The sequence below is a fragment of the Amblyomma mixtum genome, chromosome 2 (genome assembly GCF_055824585.1).
Source record: "Amblyomma mixtum isolate Tamu chromosome 2, ASM5582458v1, whole genome shotgun sequence".
NCBI lineage: Eukaryota > Metazoa > Arthropoda > Arachnida > Ixodida > Ixodidae > Amblyomma > Amblyomma mixtum.
Window position 1 is genome coordinate 245,737,259 of NC_143013.1, and position 27,778 is coordinate 245,765,036.

The following is a 27,778-nucleotide window of genomic DNA, read 5'->3' on the forward strand; positions in this document are numbered from 1 at the left end:
GCGCGTGATACGCGTGACCAGTGGGCTCGCTGTGGCCGGTGACAGGGCACATGTTCTCGCGCCGGCTGCGAACGAATCAGCGCCATCTTTATCCTTCTGGCCTGTGAATAACGGCTCTGTTCTGTGCCCGGAGCCCTGAGCCAAAGGTCGGAAACCGTTGACGCTGGGAGTTTGTTGCGATTGTAAGCATCGTCGCATTGTCATTGTCAAGATGCGGCAGCTGCTGCTTTGAAGTGCAAGAAGCGGTTCATTTGCGCCCGATGGCTTCCGCCTTGCCAATAAGGTCTTGTCCTGCGGCGAGAAAGCACATCCCGGAGGTCATCACCGACTGCAGATCAAAGAAGAAATACATCCTTGGAAAGTTCCTGGGCAAGGTAAGCAACGCAATCGTTGGTAGGCGGGAACCAGCCCCGGACGGCTTTGTACCTTCTTGTTATGTTTTAGTTAAAACTCGGGACTCGGAACGCAAGGGCATCGAGTTATGCCGAGCACAGCACTTGTAGGTGTTGTTCATTTTGTGCCGTCGCAATGGTTCTTCATTTGGCTCTGCATCTGCTTCCAAGATCTTTTTGGTAGAGGATGTATGGCGCACAGTTTGCTGCAAGGCTATGTAGCCGTGCCTTCCAGTGCCTAACCGAACGCTATATCTTTTCATTGTGCTGGTACGGTGGTCTACAAGCCTGAGTACATTTGCCTAGAGCGCTCGAGCGGTGCTGTGCGAAGGAAATAAAGTGAAAATTTTATGCACCTAATGGTCTACACTTATAACACTTGTGCTCGAACGCGGCCGAATAGACACGAGGACCGCAAAGGCAAAGGCTCATTGCCCCTAGCAGAGCAGCTGCGCGAAGATTAGATTTCATGTGCTGCGCAGAAGACCGCAGAAGCGCTCAAGACAAGAGAGATGGCATGGATCTATTGGCTAAGATCACACACCGATTTTATTTGTTTATAGGCTTGTTAGCAATAGCGTTTCCTATTTTTTTGTCTTCTCCGCCGTGTCATGATGGGTGCTTTATCATGGTAAAGTGTCGCCCCATACAGGACCTCATAACGCTCAAGCATTCGCCGCAAGGCAGTTCCGCAAGCCACTAAGCGTTAAAAGACGATAAAGATCTCTTAGAGCCGGCGAACGTGTCTGCAACTTGCTGCTAGTAGTTGACGGTACTTGGCTCCGGGCTTCATCTTATACGATCTTCTATCTACCGCTGATTGCACGAAGTCGCACGGCACTCTACTTCTCCAACGAACACAAGGCAAACGCTATGCTTGCATTCGACACACTTACGGTTCTGATTTGTTCACAAAGCATGATCTTCAGCAACCTTCCGCTGAGCGTTAAGGCTGGCTCACATGCAAGCGAAACGCTCGCGAATCCCACCGCCGCAGCACATACTCCCTCTATCCAGCGGCGGCGGCAGGGCCAGCGGCTGGAGCGGCGAGGTTCGAACAAGTCGCAAATTTTCGAAGCATCGCGCCGCTTAGTTGCTCAGTGACTTGCATATGAAGGAACCTTTAGGCTGCTCGCATTTCTAAAGTGCTAAAGCGAACGTGTAGAAACCAACGCAGCATTACAACCTGCGCAGTATACACATACTAAGCATAATAGTTATCGCAAGCATGATTAGAATTGGCTTGGCGTGCCAAATGGGGTGCTAACTGCATATTGTTTTGTATTTCTAGGGGGCGTTCGCAAAATGTTACGAATTACTGGACAAAGACACCAATACGACTTATGCAGGAAAGATCGTTTCGAAGGCGCTTCTAGTGAAGCCGGCCAACAAGGCAAAGGTGAGTGTTTTCTGTTGACAATGTTACCGCTTTTGATATAGCGAAATATATATTCTTTCAGTGTTAGTGTCTGCTATTCAATAGGTATTGGCTTTTATAAATGTTATTGTTTTAGATATGTTATCAATTTTTCACAGTATATTTAAAGCCCTACATATTGAGTATCCTGGTGGGAATAAATACTGGCCCAAGGGCATTGATAACAGTATACGCTCGCAGCTTGTGAAATATATGGATAACTCATCGATATGCTGCCATCGCTGGCTAATTTCAAAGCATGATGAAAGCCACGCATATTTACGCGACTTTTTTTTGTTGCTTAGCGTTTCAAGCGCAGTGATCTTCACCACCCGCGAAATTACCTTGTCAGCTGTCTCTGTCAAACACTGTGCTTTATTTTGCATACGCTCACCAGGGTCGACAGGATCATGAAAGATCGCTTTCATGCATGTCTGAATGCACTGAACAGAGTTTGCGAAACTGATACTAATTACTGCCAGAGTGTTGCCCAGTTTGAATACAGTCAGCCCCACGGCCAGATATTACCACTCGTTTCGTGATCCCTGAAGGTGCTCGGAAAAGCCACGTGATAGCGAGCCTACTATTGAGAATTTATGATGCACTCTCCTTCGGGTCAGTGGTAGAAGTTATGTACTGTTTAAACTATGCAAAACAAAGGCAGCAGTTCCCAACAAGCTGATTTTAAACAGACCACCTGCTGTTAAAAACCACCATTAGTACCAGCACCGGTTTCTTCAGACATTGGTGGCATAGACAACGTCCCCGTCGCTGCAACTCATTTGAATCTTTGTGCATACGCTCCTGTCCTCAAACTCCTACCTCATAAGCGCTTGGAGTTTGAACCCCTGATGCATTTGCATGCATGTAAGTCCTCCCTAGCGTGCATGCGCTATGGTGGTTCGGTGTTTAGATCGATCGGCTACAGAGCCAGATGACCCGGGTTCAATCTCGGCTGCGGAAGCCGCGTTTCGATAAAGGCGAAACGCAAAAAGCATCCGTGAGCTGTGTGGTGCAGACGGACGTTAAAAAACCCCAGGTGGTCTAAGTTAATCTGGAGAACTAAACTAGGGTGTCCCTCATAGCCCGTGTGTCACTTAGGGACGTTAGACCCCACAATTTACAATTTTTCTTTAGCACCTTGTAATGTGTCGCTTGCTTGCCTTTTTACATTTGGCGACTGTGTCAAATGCTCTCCGAATAACCTCTGCATGCTGTGCTTGCTGTGTGCAGATGATCGAGGAGATCCAAATCCACAAGACCCTCAATCACCCCCACATTATCGGTTTCCACAGCTGTTTTGAGGATGAAATGAACGTGTACATCGTCCTAGAGCTCTGCAGCAGACAGGTTCGTATTTATCTGAGTTGATTTGTGGACAGATGCTGCTGAAGTTACCTCTCTTGCGTATAACGTAGGACAGCCATACACGCTGTTATAGGCAGCACTTCCAGAACACAGGACTGCGAAAAACAATCGGAAATGCTACATGTGTGTCCTTTTCTTCACTGTCTTAGGTTCCGAAGACGCTTATTTCATAATATCTGCGAGTTTTCTTGAGTTATAATACTAAAAGCCACTTGGTTATGACAGTCCCGCAACGAACTAGTGTCAGTTCGGACCGCAAATGGTAGTTTTGTCGCTGCTTTGTGCCGGCGTAGACAGTAGATCAGGAGAGGGAAACATATAGCAAATTATTTGGTGCCACAAGCGTTCATTGTGTGGAAGTGATTGTGCTGGGACAATTGCTTCCGGGCTGCGCATCCATCCCTCTTCTTTCCCTATGCAATTGGCTGCGCCATTTGTTACGGTACCCGGCTAATACGCAATCTAACGAATCGCTAAGCTTGCATGCGGCCTCAGGACAATAACTTCGTCCATGTGGAACTTAATGCGAGGCTATCGATTCTGAGGGCTAGCGGAGGAATTTCCGCTCGGCGATGTTCACACGATCTTTCTCCTAGCGGACCAACATTGCCGCGGCTACCATCATCCGCGGCTACCATCATTCGCGGCTACCATCATTCGCGGCTACCATCATTCGCGGCTACCATTGCCGCGGCTACTGTCACTGAGGCTTACAAAGCGCGCTAACGACTCCTGCTTTTTGTTCATGCACGCTAGTGACGCAACCCGACCAAGGCTCTTTTAATGGAGTCTGCCCGAGTAGATTGCGCTGAGCCAATCAGTTCGTTAAAGACGAGTTGACTCTTCCTCAGCCCGACCCGCTAGCGTGTTCATGAGCATCACATGAAACTTCAAGCAGAAATATCAGCTCGACACTTTCTTCTGCCTCACGTGAACGGGCTGGTGATTTTACCCTTGTTGCATTTCTTGGTGTCAAGAAAAACTAAAGGCACGCATTTTAAATAGCTTCTTGTAACCATTTTCTGGAAAGTTCGGGACAAAGATGTTAGGTAAGTGCGCAAGGTTTTATTTCACGTTAAATTAAAGGGCGCATTTGGAATCTGAGTACATAAAAACATGTTTTTAGAAGATTGCATAATAGTGACTTGTATAATGAATTTTCCTAGTGTCGGACCATCTATTCCATTTAAATTGGCAGTGGAGAGATTTATGATCGCAAACCGGACCTTGATCGCACAGTTCCGGACCTTTCCCCATTTCCAGCCCAAGGAATGCAGCATGCTTGTGATTTAGCCTTATTCCCTACCTTGATTACTTCTAAAGGAGCAGAAAAGAAGCTGCCTCTGTTGTGCACTTTGTTCGAGTTCTGATTTCAACATTCGCTTTGAGATATTTTACTGCCTCCAGATCAGCACTATCTCTAAATGATTAATCTTACTGGAGCTTTGATATGGGCGTAAGAAGCGATTAGTTCTCAAGGAGAACTGAGTTTGATTACCGGGATCACACTATAATGTGTAACAAAGGCTAATAGGTTAATTTCACCCAAAGCGAAAAACTGCCTCCGTGCTGTTTCATCGAGCGACGGTGGCGGAGTATTGTGTGCACAGCTCTTCACGAACAGAAAATGACGAAACCCGGCCGAAGGCGCAGCCAAAGTACCCGTGTGTTTCCTGTCTCGATTTACAGCAAGGCAAAAGGTTTGGTTTGGTTTGGTTTGGTTTATGGGGTTTAACGTCCCAAAGCGACTAAGGCTATGAGAGACGCCGTAGTGAAGGGCTCCGGAATTTTCGACCACCTGGGGTTCTTTAACGTGCACTGACATCGCACAGTACACGGGCCTCTAGAATTTCTCCTCCAAAGAAATTCTAGCCGCCGCGGCCGGGATCGAACCCGCGTCTTTTGGGTCAGCAGCCGAGCACCATAGCCGCTGAGCCACCGCGGCGGCGCCAAGGCAAAAGGCGTTACTTTGAAAGATCGTTACAGCACACGACACTTCTACAGTTCCGGACTGCGTTGCGCCTCACAGGCTTGAGCGAGCAATGCCCACGCAGTGAAATAACACGTACAGTCTAGGTCAAAAGTCTAGGCTACAGCGTTCACCTGCAGCGAAGTTAATGTCCCTAGTATGCTCTCTGTAGCTGCTCATCCAAAACCAGGTCAGGCGGGAAGCTTCTCTACATCCAGAAGAAATCTTATGCTAGCATTTCAATGCCCTTCGGTGTTTAAAAGTGCCGTAATCGCTCTAATACGGGGCTGAATCGAACAGCCTTTGGCCTTAAGACTTTTGACCACGACTGTAAATTTTTGGTTTTCCCATTTATATTTTAGTTCGATTCTCTGGCTATGACCAGACAAGTATCTCTATGGAAGCCACTACAATGAAATCTCGTACAACTTTTAGACACATGTATAGGACGTAGCGCCTCAAGTTTTCAAGTTCCAAGTTGATTATCAGAGAATACAATGCATCAGAGTATGTATGTGCATGTGTGCACAGGGTGCCCGCGGCTCAGATCAGATGGCAGCCCTGAAGTGTTAACTATCACGCCGGTGAGGAAAAATCTTAACTTTTTATCTATTGCCGTTAGACGTGGAATTTATTTGCAGATGTGCAGCTCACCGTTATTTAAGTGCATATCAGCTACGAGGATGCAGGCAGCCAACCTACAAGAGCGCGACACCCTGCCGGGCACATTTCACCTGCTCTATTTCAGAGCTCCCAGACAGGAGCTGCCAACAAGGGTTTAAGTAACTACTTCCTTAATTAACCCTGCACGCGACAAATTCCTTAGTGAAAACTAATACGTTTGGAATATACGGTGGGCTATTTAAATTGTATTTTGAACGTATTTTGTATTCACGAATGCACTGAAAATATGTAGGAAATACTTTCCTGAAATTTCATGCTTGGTATTCGAAATATATTTTTAAAATATGCCAAAAATACCTCACTTAAAGTATACTTCGAGCAGTTTTCAAATACGTGAAAAAATATGTATGCAGTTTTAGCATCTTGCCAATGTATTAAAAGTGAACTTTCGTAAATATGAAAATAATTCATCCGAAGTATACTACAATTCTAACAAATGGGCAGGCCTTTTAAACGTATTTGCAACACATTTCAAGCTGCCGTTGAACAGTCGAGTGCTCGAAATCGCGTTTCGGGAAATGGCATTTGTGTGTTTTCAGTGTATTTGAAGTGTACTTCCGTATATACGCAATTAATTCGAGCAAAGAATACCTAAATTGTAGCAAATTGGCAGTCCGCATATTCATATTTGCAGCACACTTCAAGCTGCCGTTGAACAATCTAATGCTCGAAATCGAGTTTCGGGAAATCGCATTTTGGTGTTGGCAATGTATTTAGAGTATATGTACCTTCATAAATACGCAGTAATTCATTCGAAAGTATACTTAAATTCCAACAAATGGGTAGTCCGTGTTTGCATTACACTTCAAGATACAGTGGAACAATCTAGAGCTCGAAATGACGTTTCAGGGAACAGTGAAAACTCTCCCTTTCATGTCGTCCTTTCGTTTATGGTAACTTCTAGCAGGAAGGTAATCACCACTTATTTATACCACGTGCGGAGAACGTGATAGCATTATAGCGGCAAAGGCGCCTTGGGTACTTTCGGACCCGAATATGCCAGCGAAAAGGAACCCGACTGGCAAGGCCGACCGGCTCCCTTAGACGCCCGTGTATCTGTTGGTTGCCAGTTCGACTCCTTACCTATTCCTGACGCAAGCAATTCGGTTCTACATCGTCCCGAGATTCGAACGCGACCAGTACGGCATTTCTGCGATAATTTGGGGGCCAACAGTCTTTGCGCAAAAAGCGCCTCACCGGGCAACATAGTGCGTTTCCTTTCGGTGGGTGTATATAAGGCAAGCAAAGTATGGCACTTGTCGGAGCACTTCTTGTTTGCATGACTTTCGTCATGCTTTGCTGTGTGTAGGTATCCCAATACGTCACGTGACCTTATACTCTCATACTCATACTCTTGATTGATGATAACTACGCGTGCACTCATGTATTGGCTCCTTATGCTTATAGCCGGGTCAATTTGTTCTGCAGTTGAAGCATTAACACCTGTCTCATTCTGTGAAACCGACCAATAGACCTTTTTTAAGCCGAAGTAAATATGTTTTTAATGTATAAAAAGGATATTTTTAGTCTATTTCTAATGTAATCTAATAGATTTGGCGTATATTTTTAGTATATTTTTAATGCATTATAAATATACTAAGCGGGTAAAAATATACTTTTCACGTATTTTTAAGAATGTTCAAAATATTATTCCTGGTATACATAGAAAGCATTCGTATCGCAGTTCAAGCACAGGGGCAAGAAAATGCGAAATAAATATGAAATTAATACAATATGTTTGAAATGCATTTTTAGCACATCCTCTTTTCCGCTAAGGGATTAGTCACGCACCCGCACGAGAGATAGAGATAGAGAGAGAGAGAGAGAGAGAGAGAGAAATGTTTGTTACGACGCAGCATATTAAGCTTTGAAGCTGGTCAACACACCACGCTGGGGGGCGGGGCGGGGGGGGGGGGGTTCAACGATGTGGGTAATTAACTTGACGGATCGGGAGAAAATGGAACGTTGAAGGTATGCATTTGGCTCGGGCAGTGGGGCATGCAAGGGAGGGTCGAAGCCGGTAGAGGAAGGAACGGGCAGGGGTGTGTAGTGTATGAATTTCGATGCGTCGAAGAGTGCATTGTTGGCAGGTATTGGGAGGTTTGACAGGAACTATAGGATACGATGAGATTCTCTAGTGTTGTCATAGTTAAGCTTTATTTGATGTTTGTAATAAAGAGTGTTATCCCTCGTTGTTGGATAAGGGAAGGGGATCCGAGAAGCCCGGTGTTCTCGGTTACATTTGCTAATTCATCTTTATCAACTTAGCTGTAGGCTTTCATTAAGAGCCGAATGCCTAAGCGGCAGAGTTGCAACGTCCGCGGGGAGAGTTAGAAATTGTTTCACTGCACTGTTTTGCAGTCGCTGAAGGAGATGCAACGGCGCCGGGGGACTCTCACCGAGGCCGAGGCCCGCTACTTCCTGCGCCAGCTCCTCCTCGCTTGCCAATACCTGGTGGCGCAGCGCATCGTCCACAGGGACCTCAAGCTGGGGAACCTGCTTCTGAACGAGCAGATGAAACTCAAGGTGGCAGACTTCGGTCTCGCCGCCCACATCGGCCTCAAACGGGAGCGCAGGAAGACACTGTGCGGAACACCTAACTATATCGCCCCGGAGGTGTTGTCCAAGAAGGGACACAGCTTCGAGGTGGACGTGTGGTCGATCGGATGCATCCTGTGAGTTTTCTGGGCTGCTGGACTTACTGACTGCTTTTGAATTACTAGCAGCACCAGACAAGCCAGCCGAGTAATTTATCGATACACGTACAGGTATGAAAAATATGAGTGGGGAACACAGTTGGAGCATTCATTTATTGATTACTCCGTTATTATTTGTGACAAGCGCAGTTTTTCTCTCTCTTTAACTAGTTTTCGTCTGCGCCTACAATATCCCAATGCCGTTGTGCAATTTAGCAGAGAAATAACCAAGAAATTTGCAATTTTCTGCGTGAAGTTTGTTCCCTCTCATATTTTTCATACCTGGATCCTACGGATTCGCGTGCTTGCATTCCAAACTAATCGGACACTGGTGAAGTCTTACATGTGTTTTCAGCAAAAGATTTTTGTAGCCATTTTAGGTCTATTCGAGCTTTATTATTCTATAATGAATAGATCATGTTGATAAGCATTTACTTTAATCGTAGGAAACACAGATAGCAGACATTTGCACTACGTGCGCAAAAGTTGCAGATATGTTGTTCTACAAAATATCGAACTTGTGTACGAAATTGTAGTTTTTAGAAACGAATGACTCTTTCTGGAGAATAATTCTTCAATCAAAACACCAATCACCTCGAACACTTCTATGCGATCATAGAACATAACGTTCCATTAAAGAGTATCTCTTGGACACCTAAAAAATGTCAAGAGCAGCAAAGATTCCCTTCTCATGAAATGCACTGGGCTGAAAAGAATTGGTATGAAATTTTCTCGGAGATACGTTGTATCTGATAAAGGCTAGCATTTAATTTCTTGTTAGCTGTCATAACAATTCATCTCAGATGGGCAGCTCTTAATGCTCGCTTTGTATAGGTACTGCTAATGAAGTGTACTGCCGCCAGTAATTCCTATGGGATTGTTTTGCGCAGCTACACAATGCTTGTGGGCCAACCTCCGTTCGTGGCTTCATCTGTAGAACAAACGTATGCCCGCATTAAGGAAAACAGATACGAAGTCCCCGTGACGGTGAGCTCAGCAGCGCGTTCCCTAATCCAGCGGATGCTTCAGCCGAAGCCACAAAAAAGGCCTAACATCGCCGCCATCCTGGAGGATGATTTCATGACCTACGGTATGGCAGTTTTTTTTTCAATGCATATACTCAAAGAAGTTTTGTACGGGAGGTGAACGTCGTTATTTTCATAGCGATACATGCAGAGTGTACTAGGTAGATTTGGTTATGTAACCGAATTTTGTATGTTTTTCGGTCGGTACTCCCTGGCAACAGGGATTACATGCATTGTGGAAACACTTCTTCCAAGGATAGCAGGGCAAGCTGAAGGGGGGTATATTTAACGTCTGTATGCAGGCAAATTAAGTAAGGTCAGTACAACCATAGCCGCTATCAGGATCAGAAACAGCGTAGAAGTTTGACAGCCGTAGGAAGAATAGTTTGAAAAAGTTTAGAGCAGCATGGGCAGCAGTATAGAAGATACCATGTACTAGTACTATAGAGAGGCATATTTAATGATGAACAAACGTGAGAAGAACTCTTGAAGTACGCCGGAACGGCTAGCGCTTTACTGGCAGCAAAGTTCTATGGCCTCTCTGGAGATCTTGGAAACGTGTACTGGGGCAGAGCATTAATCTTTGCCGCCTTCTTATGTGAATAGATATATGGATGAGGCTAGAGCGGAACGTTGCAGTAAATCCTTTATACTGTACTGCAATTTCGTGAAAAAGATTTATTCAGATATGAAGCACTGCATAGGAAAGTTAGGCAGTTCGTTTCATAGTCGCGCTCATAAGTGATGTCTTGAACGAGGCGCTAGGCTGACACAAGCAGGAAAAAAAAAAACGATTATCGACAATGCGGCTCCTTGAGGATTGCGAAGCCGAAAGTATTGCCAACGAATATCGGACGTCTGCGTAGAGCAGAAACATTGGTAACCGAAAACCACTCAGAGTTCTCTGTCCTACATGGAAGCCATTAGCTTTCTTTTCAGAAGAGGCAGTGTTGCAGCGCTGCACTTGTAACTTTCGTTTCCTGAATTTGTGGTGATAGCGTAATCCAATGCGATGTGGGGGCTATCAAAATAAAATCAGTGGGCATGCTCTGGCAATACCCCCCCAATGGCGCAACGCACATAAGTCAATTGAAGTTGATTAACTGGGCCGGAGCCTGATAAAATTTTTGCATAGCAGTCAGGGTATAAGAAATGAGAGAAAGAAAATGTGTTTCCACGAGGCTTACAATGCTCTTCATTATCCTCTTCGCTGCACCTTTAGGGCCCCTGCCTTCGCGCCTCCCAACGTCCTGCTTGGCGACACCTCCGCGTTTTGACACCCTTAATATCACCGTCACCCCTGACGGTCGTCGTGCTCTTGCGGAACGAAACGAAGAACGAGGTGAGTTGGAACAGCTGCATGATATGAAGCAGGAAACTGAATGTTCCTTTTGCGTCCGAGAACCGCGGAACCGCGTTAAGGGCGCTCGGTGAGAGTCTTGAAGGCTTCCCCAACGCTTATCAGCTGGAGACAAAACTCCAGATATGCTGTCCTCGACGTACAGTGACAGGACGCCGAATACAGTACGACAGGACCGGAGAGTATCACCTACGGAAACAAAGAAAGCAACGGCTGTGACGAAGATATCACGGGCCGCTTTCGACTGTGTATATTCCCATGAACGATGCTTTTTACCATGCGTTGAAATAATATGTAAAGTGACAGTTAACGTTTGTAGCCCCCCTGCTGTAATGCCCTACGGGCGATGCAGGTATCCAGTAAACGATGAAGATTAAATAACGAGATTGAACTGTACATGAAAGCACATAGAAAAAGTGAATATAGCTTCTATAAATGCATGAGTACAATGAGGACATTTTTCTTGGACAACATAGCTAAGGCATGTTAATGATCGTAAACGCAGGAACACATATTAAGCGCCAACAGGGATCATCTCCACGCTAGTAAATCATTAAGCACGACTGCTTTCTTTGCCAAACGTAATTATAGTTCTCGTAGTACTAGTATGTGATGTAGGTGCACCTGTTCAATGTTTGAGCAGATATGACTTTTGTGCAATAGGGTAATAAGTTCAGGATTGAATGAAAGAGATGTTCAGCAAGTATAATTTTAATGCTTAGAACTAAATGCGTTTATTGTTTTATTTTGTTGACTATTTCCTCGTGAGGGATTTCTTCGGAATTTTCTTAATCACGTTTGCGGGATTGCTAGAAAAGTAATTCACACGTGTTTTCAGAATACAAAAAAAAGACATCGGCCAGCTTGCAGCCGGATGCGTGCATATGTGGCTGCCCTGCAGCATACCTTGGCCTAAATTAAGCGTGGTTTCATAGTACTGGCCTACTGGAGCATTTACTCGAACGTGACCTCGAGTTTACATATTCGCTTTCGCAGAGCTGGAGACCACGGTGACACCAATAAGAAAACATCCAGAAGAAATCGCGATTCAAGTGGAGAGCCTGAAGCTGCAGTCATGTGCGTGGAAATTTTCGCTTGACTTCATTTGCGCTTTGGTGGAAATGATTAGAGATTTGTGCAGTTCTAAACAGGACGATTTTCGCCTCTTTTTATTTTTTCATTGCAAGACTACACGCATCGTAAGGTCCAGTTTTTTCTTGGATCACGAATGCTTACTATATGAGCGAAGAAGTAGGCAAAATCTAGTGAACAATGTAACTAATTTCACGCTTCGCCTTCTACTTGCTACTGCAACCCAATAGCATTGGAGGGCACGTGCGGCACCAAAACCAGGGGTGTAAATGCCAAATTCCGTTCGTTGACGATCCATGTAATGTGAAAACAGAATTTCCTTTGGTCGATAATGATCTGACGTCACAACCACATGAGCTAGCGCGGGTAATTTAAACGGCTCCGCCATGATCACGACATACAACAGTAATGACTTCACTACACAATTCCTCTTGGTTCTGGAGGGTTGTGGCGTTATTCCATCACCATTACGCAGTGCCTCTGAAGAAAAAAAAATGTAATTCTGGTGAAAAGAAAAAAGGAGTGGCTGGGACTCGAACATCTACCCTTTGGGTTGAGAGCTAGGCGGGCTACTGCTCGACTACGTAGGATGTTTTTTTTCCCGAGAACAAAATTACTTTTATTTGCGATACCATAAACAGGACAGGGGTAAAACGAGAGCGAATAGAGTCTAAACACTTGATGGGAAACCGTATCATGCGGTAGAGTTCATGTGTCCCTTCAGCAGTCTTGGGTACCTTTTGCGTTTGCTTCTCAGCCACGGTCATTGTATACTTTGCATTGATGGGCTGCGGGGAGTCGGAGATTTTCGCTTTGGCGCTGTTGCTTATTGGTAGAAAGAAAGGAAAGCAGCGGTAAAAGCGGGTCCTATCTGCAAGAAATGGTTGTTTAAATTCATCCCTATCGGAAGGCGAATCATGGAATGTACTATCGTATTTACTCCCATACAGGCCGACAACGAATATAGGTCGACGCCTATACATTGCGCTCGACGAGAAATAAAAAAAAAACATTCGAATATAGGTCGACCCATATCTTTTGAAAAACATGCACATACGACGTAGGACAACCATACACTTCATCTGACTTTAATCTCTTAAAAGCGAGCAAATATACAGAAACCTAGGCATGCGCAGAAAGAAACCTGACGTGCAATAAAGAGAACCGTTCATGATATAAAATCTCAGCTTTAAAAAGGTTCACAGATGTATCGCTGACAAAACTTTCCTCTTTTTCTTATGTAATACGCCTCCAAAACCTCCCGTGCTTTACTATCATCGCTCGTGCCCATAACGCCAAAATATTTTGCTTCCTAAGCTGTCTACCACGATAAGACCACAGAAATGAGCGAAAGAGCAATGCGGGTACACAGAGCAATTCACTGTGTGCACCCGCATGATGATGATGAAGACCTGCGTCATATAGGTCTATGTTCTTTGGTCACGAATATAGGTGGATAACTAATTATGGGCAACATTTCTGAAAAATAAAAACAGGTCGACCTATATGCGAATAAATAAGGTACTGTAAAGTGCCGCCCCCCCCCCCCCCCCCCCCCCCGGGTTTCGCCCTTCACCACCCCCTACTCTCTCGTCTTTGATGAAAAGGATGTCGGTAGAGGTAGAAAGAAAGTGGGAGAGGGAAGCAAACCAATCCTGGCGAATGGTGCAGTGGTTAAGCGACACGCCACTGCGCCGCTGCCCTGGCTGGTCACTGTTTCAAACACAGCCACCGGCGGGATTTTTGAGACCCACGCTGCTCTGCCCGAGTACCTCCTGCGTTGAATCATTCATTTTTTTTTTTTGCCACCTGCCTCTGTGGGCGGTTTGTTACCAGTCCGGTGGGTGGGAAATTTGCGATGGCGTTACAAACTCATGTGGCTTAAATGGCAGGTGGGCCATCTGCTTCTTCGCTCACGACACCGGCAACGCCGATGCCGGATTTTCTGCAGAACGGAAGCCTTAAGCCTATCGCGTGAAAAAGAAATTGAGTACTCTTTTTTATACCTAAGCACACAAGTAAAAATAACATTGCGGGATAGACTCGGCTAATGAAATGGAGGTCTCGTGGAATGGAACTTGGGTTTCGTCATATAGGCAGCGGGGCCGTGAAAGTTTAAAAGAACAGAGGAAAGTCGATTTTTTGAGTGAAGGAAATCTCGAGATAAGACGCGATTTCTGTCTTTGGCTGGAAAGAAAACTTGTGGTCGAAAGATGGAAATGTGACGAAGGACGCCAGGAAGACCCGTGGGTGAGGATAAGCGAAGGGCGCGAGTTAACTGTGGTCCTGCGGAGACGGGCGTTTCAGTCACTGCGACTTAGAGGATGAGTCTGGCGCGTTCATAAAACCGATGGCTGCCTGCCATCGTAGGGCGGCTGATGAGCTCGACCGCCGAGGAGCTTGGGTGGAGGGCGATGAAAGCAGGCATTGTGTGAACAACTCGCATCGCAGAGTACGCTATAGAGCGGACACCAACATTTTGTTACCTAAGATATGCCACTTCTTTACCAACTCTTGTCACCGATTAACAAAGCCTATGCGAACAAGCGACCGAAATCCGCTTGGATGGGTGGATGGATAGGAGCGCCCCTTTGGAACGGGATGGTGGCAATTACCACGGATGGATGGATGGATGGATGGATGGATGGATGGATGGATGGATGGATGGATGGACGGACGGACGGACGGACGGACGGACGGACGGACGGACGGACGGACGGACGGACGGACGGACGGACGGACGGATGGATGGATGGATAGGAGCGCCCCCTTTGAAACGGGGTGGTGGCAAATGCCACCATGCTCCGCTTTTCTTTTTTTTGTTTACTGTGTTGGCAATTTTCATTAAGAATCGCCATCATCTTTACCTACGGTTTCCTACAATTCTAACCCTATGCCACATCTCTGCTTTTCAGCCACCAATCCTCCAATTGCTTTTTGCTAACTTCCACTGCAGATTTATTTACATGACCATTGTTATCTTTAAACCCTAGGAACTCAGGAAGAGTGACTGAGCCTGCATCGACATCCCGATGGATACCATCGCATTTGATTATGAGGTGTTCAATTGTTTCCACAGATCTACCACACACTGCACATGTGTCATCTTCTTCGTTAAATTTCTTTTTGTAGCTGCGCGTTCTAAGACACCCTGCCGTAGCTTCAAAAAGTAGGGCACTGCCTCTTGAGTTATCATAGAAAAATTCTTTCCTGATCTGCCTTTTCCAGTATGGATATAGTTCTACACTGTTTCTTTTCCATTGAATTCATCGAATTTTTAACTTCCGCGTTTTTAACCTGTCGTTTAATGCTCTTTCTTTCTCCGTCCTCATGACCTGCATACTTACTGGTTAGTTTTCTAGTATTTTCCGCCACTGTGAGTCAACGCTCTTTCTGTATAAATATTTAAATACCCTAACTGCCCACCTGTTACCGTCCAATTTCCTCAGGCGTTCTTCGTATAGTATTTTACTCTTAGCTTCCCGTGCTTCGAACTATGCCCAGCCCATATCCCCTTGTACTGCCTCGTTTGTGGTTTTGCCGTGGGCACCTAGTGCTAATCTTCCAACAGCCCTCTGATTTACGTCTAATCTCGACTGAACTTCTGCCCTTAAGCACAGAACCGCATTGCCGAAAGTAAGTCCCGGCACCATTATTCCTTTCCAAATACCTCTTAGTACTTCATATTTGTTGTACCCCCATAATGCCCTATGTTTCATTATCCCGGCGTCTCTTCGTCCTTTTGCCCTAAGAGCCTGTTCGTGCTTCTCCGTGTATATCTGCCCTTCGTTTAGCCATATCCCGAGGTATTTGTATTCGGCCACTTTGGGTATATTGTGGCCTTGTATTGTAAGCACCTGGTCAGTTGTATCGTTAAAAATCATCACACCCGATTTAGTTGCGCTAAAACTGAATCCTAGAGCGTCTCCTTCGCCTCCACAGCAATTAACCAAAGATTGTAAATCTTCCTGGCGATCTACTAATAGTACAATATCGTCTGCATACATTAAACCCGGGAGTCGCTGCTCAACTACATTTCCGACTAATCTGTACGGCAGATTATAACCTAGATTACTTTCTTCTAGCCTTCTTTCCATATTTATCACGTAAAGCTTGAACAGCAGCGGTGATAGAGGACAACCTTGCCATAATCCTTTGTGCATCCCCACAGTTGTGGTACTTTTTTTTTCCTTCCCATGTAATTTCAACTTCATTATCTCGGTAGATTTCCTGTAGAAAATCAATTACCTCATGACCGATACCTAAATCTTTCACTATGCTCCACAGGAGTTCCCTGTTCACGTTATCGTATGCACCGCTTATGTCCAGAAAGGCTAGAAACAGAGGTCTGTTTTCCGCCTTAGCTATTTCTATGGGTAAGCACGAACAGGCTATCATCTAAACGCCTACCCCTTCTGAACCCATTCTGAAGTTCTCCGAGTATCCCATTACCTTCTACCCATGCCTGCATCTATCCTGCATCTATGCACAGCCAGCAAAAGGTCTCAGTACTTGATTATAAGCGTCTTGACGAAAGAATAGCAAAGCATGATTGGGATTCTTTTATACACAGTGTGTCCCCTGCGGACCTATATGATCGGTTCGTCGATGTTTTTCGTTCACACAAAGCAGAATCTTCTCGCATGGTGAATGTTAAACAACGAAATTTAGACAATAAGTGGATGTCTCCCGCAATATTGGCAGCCATTAAAGAGAAGGATCTGCTCTGGGCTCGATCAAGACGTGCCCCAAACTGTTCTCAGCTACGACTGCAGTTTAAACATGAACGAAACCGTGTCAACGCCATGATCCGTCTTGCCAAGCGCAACCACTTTAGGTCTCAGTTTAATGACGCACGTTTTAACAGCAAGAAAACATGGTCATTGGTGAATAGTCTGAAAGGAGGGAGCGCTGCTATCTACAATGATACATATTTCATCTCGCATTTTCATAAAGATGGACAGAGCATTGCGAATGACTTCAATTTTTTTTCTCTGGTCTCTGGTGCATCTCGAACCCCTCCTACCGACTGTCCTATGCCTCTCAGTGTGATGGAATCTGCTTTCCTTCCTGATATTACTGAAAGTGATTTAAGGTGTATACTTTTCAGTCTTAAACGTAGCAAATCTCCTGGTCATGACGGCCTCACGATTTCTGAATTGTGCAGAAATTTTGAAGTAATTAAAGGTGTTCTACTAGTTATCCTTAACACTATCATTTCTACTGGTATAGTACCTGCTTCAATGAAAACTGCTAAAGTTATACCTTTGTACAAGGGTGGCTCCAGAAACATTATGAGTAATTACCGACCTATCTCTATTCTACCATGCATTGGCCAAATTTTTGAGAAGCATCTATTACTCACCATGACGAATTTTTTGAATACGCACAGTGTTCTATCACCTTGTCAGTACGGCTTTATAGCAGGAAAAGGAACAACGGTTCTTCTTGAAGAATTCTCTGACGTGCTAAATTCAGCTTTTGATAAGAATCAAGTCGCATGTTCTCTTTTTCTGGACGTTAGCAAGGCTTTTGATAGCATCTGCCACGTTCTTTTGCTTGATAAACTTTCTGCGCTGGGATTTCGAGGTTCGTTTTTGGAACTGCTTACTAACTTTTTACAAGATAGGCGCCAATATGTGTCGATTTCAAGATTCCATAGCGATTTCACGGCAATTGCCTCTGGAGTCCCGCAAGGTTCTATATTAAGTCCTTTATTATTCGATCTATACGTTAACGACCTTGCTAACAGTGTGCCATCTTTGCTGTTTCAGTATGCTGATGACACTGTTATTGTTGCATGTGCAAAGAAATACACTGATGCTGTTACAGCATTACAGATAGCTGCTGTTAAAGCCATGGACTGGTTTAAGTTTAATCTTATTAATGTTAATACTTCTAAAACAAAACTGATCTGTTTTCATAACCCATTAAAACAAGTTGAATTAACTGACCTTGTTTATTTGCATACTTCCTCTTGTCTTAATTGTAACTGTGTACCAGTTGAATATGCGCATTCGGTCAAATATCTTGGCCTGACCTTCGACAGTGATCTCTCTTGGAAATCGCACCTTTCTTTTGTTTGCCAAAGGCTTCGTGCTGTATCGTGTGTCCTGTATAACATTAGATATTTTATGCCTTTTTCTGTCCGTAAATGTGTTGTACATGCTCTAGCCTATAGTGTACTTAGGTACGGAATTACTGTTTATGGTCACTGCACGGTTCGCTGGCAACATAGGGTGAATTCGCTTTTGCGTTTGCTTCTAAAGAATATTGCTTACGACCTGTCCATTGGTAATGACATTGATATTTTTAGAAGACTAAAGCTTCCAAGTTTTAACTCTTTATTAACAGAAACTATTGTGCTAAAACACTTCTGGTACAGTCAGTTCACCGTTCCATATGTCCCTGCTCGGGATTTAAGACCAAAATACCGCTACTGCATTCCTCGCTCCTCAACCCGGTACGGTAAGCGCACACGTCATTACTATGTACCTGCCTGTTTCAATAGCTTGCCTCCTACTGTACTCCGCATGAAAACTAAATACACCCTGAAAAAAACTTTGCGGTATGTCTCCGTGTTGCTTCCTGCCCCGTAGTTATTTCAGCTATTTACTGTATTAATTTCAAATCACTGTAATCTTTCTTGATGTTGTAATAGTTATATATTTGTTTCATTCTGTTTGGTGACCATTTTCTTTTTTTGCAAAGTTCATTGCAACGTCTCTATTTTCCTTTGTTTTGCCAATGTTAGCTGTCTGCCAGGCGCTGCCACTCAAGCCCTTTGAGGCTTTGGTAGGCCTGATTTATGTTGTCTGGCAATTGACGTGAATAAAAGTTCTATCTATCTATCTATCTATCTGCATTTTTAATTTTGACCGCCTGCATTACCAGCCTGTACATAACAGACGTTATCGTAATCGGACGGTAGGATTTGATGTTCATCTTATCTCCTTTCTCTTTATAAATCAAATTCATTTTACTTTGTCTCCAGCTGTGCGGAATTTGCTGATTTGTTATGACTGTCTCCAATGCTTTTATCTGCGCTTCCTTGCTTCTTGGGCCAAGTTCATTAATCAGCTTAATTGGAATTTCGTCTCTCCCTGCGAATGTGGTTTTAGGAATATATTCTGTTCTCTATTGTGCTGTCCTGTGTTGCCGCCTCACTTGGGGAGATTACCCAATTGTCGTTGCTAAAAGACGCAGCTATAAATGATGTAACGTAGTTCACAGCATCGTCTCCCTCTAAACATTTTCCCTCAGCCTCTATAATCTGTTCCTGCGCCAGCATGCGGCAGCCGTCGGAACTACGAGCGCGGCAGATTATACGCCGCAGCGTCAGGAGATGCTGCGCGAGATCTTCGCATACCAGAATGGCCAGAATGTGTACATTGTGTCACCGGATACAAACGGGACAGCAAGAAGCCATCACCATCAGCTAGAGTGACTACACCGCACGTTAACGCCTTGAGTTCATTGGGGTTACCAATGCCTTCTGCAAATTACAATATGCCTCTTCCGGCCCTCGCGCATCTGCGTCTTTTTCTCATCACAAGGTCGGAACTTTGCATGATCGCAGTGAGGTAAATTGCGCAGAAAGGAGATGAGCTGGGAAGCATTACCAATGAGTTAGACAGCATAGCAGAACGGTAGGTCTTAAAATTAACATGCAGAAAACCAAAGTAATGCTCAATAGTCTCGCAAGGGAAGAGCAATTCACACCTGGTAACGAGGAGCTGGAAGTGGTAAGGGATTACCTCACTTAGGGCAGGTAGTGACCGCTGATCCGGTTTGTTACAGTAAAATAACTTGTAAAATAAGAATGGAGTGGGGCACATACGGCACGTTCTCTTAGAGTATGAATGGCAGTTTACCGATATCCCTCAAGAGAAAATGTACACCAACGGTATCTTACCGGTGCTCACCTATGGTGCAGAAACGCGGAGGCTATCGAAAAGGGTTCAGCTTAAGGACAACGCAGCGAGCCATGATAGGTGAGCTATGATGAAGAAAAATGATAGGTGTAACGTTAACAGACCACAAGCGGGCAGGGGCGAGGGGTTGAGGGAAGAAACGCGGGCTAATGACATCCTTGTTGAAATCAAGAGGAAGAAATGGGCTCGGGCAGGGCGTGTAATGCGAAGGCAAGATAACCGCTGGTCCTTAAGGGTAACGGAGTGGATTCCAAGAGATGGCAAGAGTAGCAGGGGGCAGCAGAGAGTTAGGTTGAGATTACGGATGAGATTACGAAGTTTGCGGGTATACTGTGGCCGCAGCTGGCAAATGACAGGGTTAATTGGAAATACATTGGAGTCTCCTTTGCTCTGCCGTGGGCGTAGTCAGGCAGACGATGATGATGACAACAGAGCTGCGCTAAGGTCAGTATCTTGTTAATGTTACAAACTTCAATAATTTGTTTCTTGTGCCTGAAGTTTCAGTGATTTCAGGGGTATATTGAACATTCTTCGTAACTTGAGGATCTAAAATTAGAGGTTTCCAGAGCTCCGCCAATAATTACAAGAGAAAAACAAAACAAAACAAAACAAAACAAAACAAAACAAAACGATGGATGGCAACAGGGCGCCACTTTACACACCTCAGGCGCCTGAAACAGAAAGACGCTACACTTGAGCAACACAACAAGAAAGACGCTGCAGTACTGGCCGCGTCTGGTCGCAGTGAGAGCTTAAATGTACCGTATGCTTCCATAAGAGGTATACGAATGATATCACTACACTGCATGCTTGTCGCGCACCCTCATCGGCTGCCCATTTTGCAGGACGTGCCCAATACGGCGCTGACAATAAGCCACTCATTGGAGGGATGGCCCTTCATAAACGTATCACTGCTGCCGAAGGAAAGGAAAATTCACGTAAAGCACACGGTAAAAAGATTGAAATGGTTAGGCACCTGGCTTGACGCGAATAGTTCAGCACGTAGCTGACGCAGGTTGTCGGTTTGACCACAAATTATGTCACAGTCGTGCGAGGCTTCACGTGGGCACCGTGTCCGGCATGAAAAACTGGCTATAATATACTCAACTAGTTGCTCCGGCACGTAAGAGCGTGCATGCCCATCATACGGGTGTCCTGCCGCGCCGAAGCGCGGGGCGCGAACTGCAAGAAAGAGCGACTCTGTTGTAGAGTATCGGGCACCTCCTTTCCCCGGCACCCGATTTAGTAGCTACACGACTGTCTCTGCCTGACGTTTAGAGCACTGCAATCGCTTCCGTGGTACCCTATGTATTCGCCTTTCAACATCTTTTTATAATAAGTGATAAATTTAATTTCTGAATGGTTGGCAAAGCTGACTTCGTAGATATTGTGGACGGACACTGAGATGAACTGGAAGAAAAACTATTTTTCGAACTCTTTGAAGTAGCACCTTGCACATGTATGCTGGTCCAAGAGGAAGCCCAAGAGGCTTTGGAAGCTTGAATCTGTATGGAAATTCCCTGCAATCGCTGGCGTTTCTTGGCTTGGCAACTTTGGGCTGTAGCGGTCTTATATTTCCTAAGCTTTGCGGTACGGGGAAAAGGAACGTGGCACTCTGAAAACTTGCCCGGGACTCTACTGTGGAGATGCGTGTGTGTCTGTTGTACGCGGTGGACGGTGACACCTGGCCTGCGGGTCCCCAAGGTTTGGGGTAATGTGGCTGCTCTGAGGAGCGACAGTCTACAGATGTTCATTCGGTCGAACAGCTGTGTAGCAGTACTCGATGTAAAAGCTTAGATAATATGAGAGCTTAGTAGTCAGTGGAGAATTCCGCAAAAAGTATGCCTGCTGATGCATTCATCACTATCATTAGCGTTAATCGTTCAGTTATTTTATAGGGTGCGCCTGTCACTGTTTCAACGGATCGCATCGTTGTTGTCAATGTAGCCCTCCATCTCTAGGGAATCCAACCCTAGGGAATTTTCAACAGCTACTTTTCTGTATCCTTGCTCTGTCCGACGGTCAACATTTCCTTGTGCAGATGGGCGCTTCGATGCCCGAACAGACCCTGAAGACTTTGTTCTGGGTATTGCACGCAGCGCCCAAATTGTCTTTCCATGATTCCACCTTGCGTAGGGTGCAGTCGTAGAGTGGTACCTAATTGCTGATTTGGATGTCTCACTGCTTGCACTGTGCAGCCGCAAAACCGGAAGAAGCCCAAGCACCCCCTGAAGCAGCAGCAGAAATGTTGAGACCTGCGCAACGAGGAAGGGACCTGCAGGACCACCTGAAGCATCTGCGGCGTCTCCTGCAGCAGCTGTTCAGCAAGCGGCCACCCGAGCGTAACTTCGAACGCCCTGAGGAGGCGGAAGACCCGGCTTCTGTGCCTGTTTTCTGGATAAGCAAATGGGTGGATTGCAGCGAGGAGTACGGCTTGGGCTACCAGCTATGCGACAGCAGCATGGGCGTGCTGTTTAATGATAACACACGTCTCATCTTACTGGGCAACAATGTGTAAGCTTCTTTTTTACTGTGCGCTAAGTGTCGGTACCCGTTTGCTCTACGAGAGAAGGGCAGAACTAGGAAGCAGCGTCACGTGACATTATTGAAGCATAGTTAGAAGAGCTAGTACAAGGACCTGAAAGTCATTACTGTGCTGACGCTTTAACCGTAATCCACGTAGTAATAACCTGGCCGTTTTAGGAACACTAAACAAAAGAACATTACAGACAACTTTGTCAGTTACATGCATTTTCGATACTGTCTCTTTTCGGGCAACCGCCCTGTTGCCTCCTGTGAAAATGTAGTTAAATTTCCCCGCCAAATAAAAAAAAATTGTACGTGCATTTAAAGCAGCACTCACCTATACAGCTATATCATTCGGCTGGGATGTATGCGGCTTTACTTTATCTGCATGGGGGGCTCGGTGTTCTTATCTGAAGTGCAATAGAGCGCCCCAAGGTTACTCTTTCTTATTCATTATCATAATTACCAGCCTATCTACGTACATGCCATAGCAAATTCCTCTTTAATATCCCAATTGCTAACCCTGTCGTGTGCAGCCTGTGACCATCTTATATCCGCAGACTTCCTCATCTCATCTGCCCACCTAGCTTTTTGTAGCTCCCTGCTACGCTTCCCTTCTTCTGCTATCGCTTCCGTTATCATAAAGGACGATTGCTTACCGTGCCTTCGAACTGCATGCCCGGCCCACGCTCAGTTTTTCTTCTATATCAATCTGTCGTGGTTGTTCCCTGAACTATCCTGCTCTCTACCTGTCTCTCAACGTTACAGCCATAATCTTACTTTCCATGGCTCGCTGGGCTGTCCTGTGCCTAATTTCTAGTCTTTTCGGTAGCCTCTCTCTTTATGCCTCATAGGTGAGTACGGGTGCTGTAAATCTGATCCACACTTTACTCCTGGGGGATGTGATAAGCCGCTATTCATTACCTTAGAGGGCCTGCCAAATGCACTCCACCCAAATCTTACTCTCCGGTTTATTTAATTTCCCAGATCCGATCAGCGGTAACTGCATTTCCTAAGTGGATGCATTTCTTGACAACTTCCAGTGCTTCTTTTACTGTCGTAAACTGCTTTGGCCATATGAAAATATTATTTTGGAGAGGAAAGCGAAACATCGACCACCGAAAAAATGTCCTGAAATGAAGAAAGAACGTTTCTTGATTGAGATGTGTTTCTCCTTCTTCGTCACGTCTATCCCCTGCCAAACGAGACCCGACAAATTGTCGTCTTCAGAATATTACGTTAGGTTGCTTCATATCAATTTTAGAGCCTTTGTTCTGCTTTTACTGTCTTGGTCCTTGATCGTTCTTTTCCTTTCATGCTCCGAGTTAATTTGTGAAAGGCAAATCGGAGATTGCTAAGGTATTCTTCATGAGCTTTTATCCTCAGTTCTCTCATATCTATATGTTTGAACGCCTGATGTATACACGCCGTGAGTAGCACTGAAGAGAACCTGTATCCCTCCTGACACTCTTCCTGATGGCGATTTTATCAGATTTGCGATGGAGGACTAAGGTGGCTGTGCATTCCTAGATATTCTACAGTACTTTTACACAGGCCTCTTCTACATCATGGTTACGTAGCGTCTGCATGACGGCTGATCTTTCGGCTGAGTGAGATGCCTCTCGTAATCTGTGAAGGTTATATAAATGGTTTGAGGAATTCTCTATCACCTGAATAATGGCGTGAATATGGTGTATGGTCGAGCTGCCTTCACGAAGGCCAACCTGGTCCTTTGGTTAAATAAGCTTTAACGTTGCGCTAATCCTATTTGCGCGTATCTTGTAGGCTACTGACAGTAAGATGATCGGTCCGTAGTTTTCAAGTCGCTGATATCTCTTGTGCTATAAATTAAAGTAACGTTCATATTTTTTAAAAATCTGGCATGCTCAAGGTCGTGAGCGTTTGAGTATACAGGGTGCCAAGTTTTCGAGCATCTGTCTACCATTCTTCAAGAGAGATGCAATTACCTGATCCTTATCAGCTGCTTTCCCGCTTTACATTGCTTGTAAGGCTTTATTTATTTCCCATTTTGTTACCGCCGGGGTGCCCAATTACTCCACACTAGTTATCCCGTGATTAGCTTAGTGATTATTCTGGTTACTGTTTAGATACTGTTATGATTCCTTCGCCGCTCTATGTGTCTTTAATGTTAATGTCATTGTTCCCATTTTCTTCATGCCTACATCTGATTATTTTCTATACCTAGATTCCTCTTGACCGCTTTTAGACTCTACTTCCCTTCGTCGGTTAGCTTACGCTTATTGAATAGCTTATCATGAGCCGCCGGATTTGTACTGGGTTACTTTAAACACCTCCAAAGCCGGAGAGCTCAAAGAAAATAGAACTGAATTTTTTGCGTCGGTAAAATAGATACGCCCGTCACGCTTGTACGTGTTTTTTTATAGGAGTATGACATATGTGGGCGAGGATGGCACTGAACACTACTACACACTGGATGAGTACCCCTCTACGCTTACGAAGAAAGCCACATTGCTGAAGTGCCTCAAGAGCTACATGAAAAAAACCCTGATGAAGACCGGTCAGGACGTCAGTCCGCGCGAGTGCGACGACCTTGTTAGGCTGCCATACTTGGGGACGTGGTTGCGGACCACCCGGGCCATTTGCTTCTGCCTTACCAACGGGACAGTGCAGGTAAGAGTGAGCGCGTTCACTCTGTGTTAAATTATACTGCTAAAGTATTGCTCAACAGGATTTCTGCTTTTTGGGGAAATCTTTCTAGTATTAGTATGGTTATCTGACTCTCGTTCTGTCCGGAATGTAGAATGTCTTGAAACTATAGTTCCGGAATCCAGCGGACGGATTAAAAGCACGCATTTCAGAACCGTGAGGTGCCGCTTGGTACTTGGTCGGTGTGTCAAAGTGCATTTTCAGCGAGAACCAACAAGCTTTTGTGGCATTTTCATGTGGTTCTGTTGTGGATTTTGTAAAAAACCATGCTATTATTGCCTATATTACAAAACTTTCAATATTATTGTTACTATTTGCAGAAAACCTGACAGGTTTAATTCTCCCTCAAAAACCGCCCATTGACCATAGTTAGACTGGTAACGATGGATGCAGACGCAAGCTTCAAACGATTTCGTGCCGTTCTCGAACACGCTGCCTTATGTGCATTGAAGCTTGTGAACTACAGCTTATTTCTCTCTTTACTTTTCAATTTTGCTGCATAGCGGTGATTTTTGAACCCCTTGTGAAAACAATAGACTGTAGAGTTGAGATGGGCCGCCTAATCTACTCTGGCACACGCCCTGTAACATGAAAAATACCGCGGTTTGATGGTGCCCACGTTTGATTTTGCCAATGATATAACTTACGGTGACTCTAAGAATGCGGCTTCATTATGTCGCTTTAGCTCAGAGGGCGGAGACACGAGAAAACAGCCGAGAACATCGATGGGAGCCCCTCGGCTAGTTATGTCGGCCAGTTTTGCTCGACTCGGTGACCGTTTTGAAAGGGTATTAACGTTGTAAAATAATTCGTCAGGGCTTTACGGTTTTCACGCTATTTGGGCACAATTTCATGTCGCCTGCGCTGCGAAGGGTTCGTCTGACTGCTTCGCCCATTGCTGGACCCAGCTATTGAGCCAAAGTGATTGTTTTTTGGGCGGAAATTTTTATAGTACAGAAATTTGCCTTTCCGAAGTATTTATTATTGGACCGGCAGATATTTTATATATTCGCGAGTTTTAAATTTTTGTTTGTGTAAACAAGCATATGTTTGCTAGTCTAGCAGCCTTGACCTTACAAATAAATTTGAGAAGTCTTCTCATAAAATAATAATCTTATTATCGATAGTAGGGCGTGAAAAACTTCAACGGAAGTCTTAATTTTAAAAAGTTTGTGCACTTACATTCATTTTTATGTATTGCCATAAGTATTAAACCTCCTAATTCTTCCATCAAAAAATTTAACGAAAACTCGGAACTACTGCTTTTTTTTTCCGACAGGGGAAATTTAAGATGGGGTCCCTCGCTTCGAAATTTAAGTTAGAAATATTTGGTCGTAAAGGCGTAGCTGCCTATGTATTTAATTATTCAGCATTCAATATTAAAGCGTGGCTTTGTTGTTTTTGACCGGTGTTTTTATGTAGTTGTTTCTTCCGGCCTGAATGAAGCGGCCTTGTTTGTCTGAACGTAGCTAGGGGCTTTATCCGCGTGTATTTTGGGTAAATCATTACAAGTCGCAGTACTTCAACATGTGAATGTTCGTGGTATCCTGAGTAATTCTTCTTCCTTAAATGTTAATTGCGTTTAAATTCCCGGTTGCCATTGTTTGCTTCTTTGCAGGTCAACTTTCTGAAGGATCACACGAAGCTCATCCTCTGCCCTTTGATGGCCGTGGTCACATACATCAGTACCGCCGGCGTCTTTCACACTTATCGGCTTAAAACGCTTGAGGGTGGCTGCCCCCCAAAACTGCTCTCCCGCCTTCAGTACGCCCGGAATATCCTTGACAAAATGCACACTTTGTAATGCTAGTCTCGTCGTTTGGAACAACATGCTGACCACAATGAGCCAACCGTAGGCTTCAGAAACAAGTGTTGTGTGATGCTGTCAACTACGAATACAAGCATGTTCGGGAAGAAATATACGAATAAATACTCAGCATATTGGTGTGCTCAATGTTTGCCGTGGTTCGAATGCAACCTATTCCACCATGCAGGCTCCTGGTGCTTTGCATTATTGCCGTAGATTTTTGTGCTGGACAGGCAAGCTCCGTTATCCGCGGACGTATCTCGATTATAGAGGTATGTCAGATGGGCGTTTTCATCTCACTACCAGATGCATTCGGAGCGAAAAATCTGCTATGCGTTATTCTCCGTCTGAATGAGCTCGGCAACCCTCTACACGCACATTCGATGGCTTCAAAACCGCGAGAGCAGATTATTTCTAGAGTCTTGAGGAAAGGCAACAAGTGAAGCTGTACAGGGGGAGAACGGTTGGCTGTCCGTATTTTGAGGCGTGTAAGCACAGAGAAAAATATTACTTAAGTAGTGACTAAGGAAAACAGATGAGAAGCGGTAACAAGCGAAGTCTTCAGGTATTGCCCCAGTCAAAGCTTAGGCACGTGCCTGGGCATAAGAACTTACGACCAGCTACGAAGGCAACAACATGAAAAAAGAAGCTACTACGAACATCGATAAGAAGAGCAAGGTTCCGGGCTAGTTGGTAATGCATTTTACCAGCGCGAGGAAACACGGACACACGAAGAAACGACACACACTCACACAAGCGCTCGTGTGAGTGTCGTGTGAGTGTGTGTCGTTTCTTCGTGTGTCCGTGTATCTTCGCGCTG

At 44.9% G+C, this 27,778-nt stretch overlaps 1 protein-coding gene across 1 annotated transcript; it reads left to right on the forward strand.

The window, feature by feature from the left end:
• The first annotated feature begins 260 nt into the window (after positions 1-260).
• Positions 261-26,978, forward strand: LOC149363321 (serine/threonine-protein kinase PLK1-like). The gene is made up of 10 exons (XM_089568453.1): positions 261-374; positions 1,684-1,791; positions 3,043-3,159; positions 8,192-8,505; positions 9,417-9,616; positions 10,774-10,893; positions 11,908-11,988; positions 22,136-22,451; positions 24,869-25,115; positions 26,770-26,978. Exons 1-10 carry the CDS (start codon positions 261-263, stop codon positions 26,953-26,955), a joined length of 1,803 nt encoding a protein of 600 aa, XP_089424579.1. The 3' UTR covers positions 26,956-26,978.
• The last annotated feature ends 800 nt before the right edge of the window (positions 26,979-27,778 follow it).

Coding starts and splice junctions, on each gene's coding strand:
- LOC149363321 (XM_089568453.1), top strand. CDS start 261: ATGGCTTCCGCCTTGCCAATAAGGTCTTGTCCTGCGGCGAGAAAGCAC. Junction 9,617..10,773: donor GGATGATTTCATGACCTACG/GTATGGCAGTTT, acceptor CTGCACCTTTAG/GGCCCCTGCCTTCGCGCCTC. Junction 22,452..24,868: donor ATCTTACTGGGCAACAATGT/GTAAGCTTCTTT, acceptor GTTTTTTTATAG/GAGTATGACATATGTGGGCG.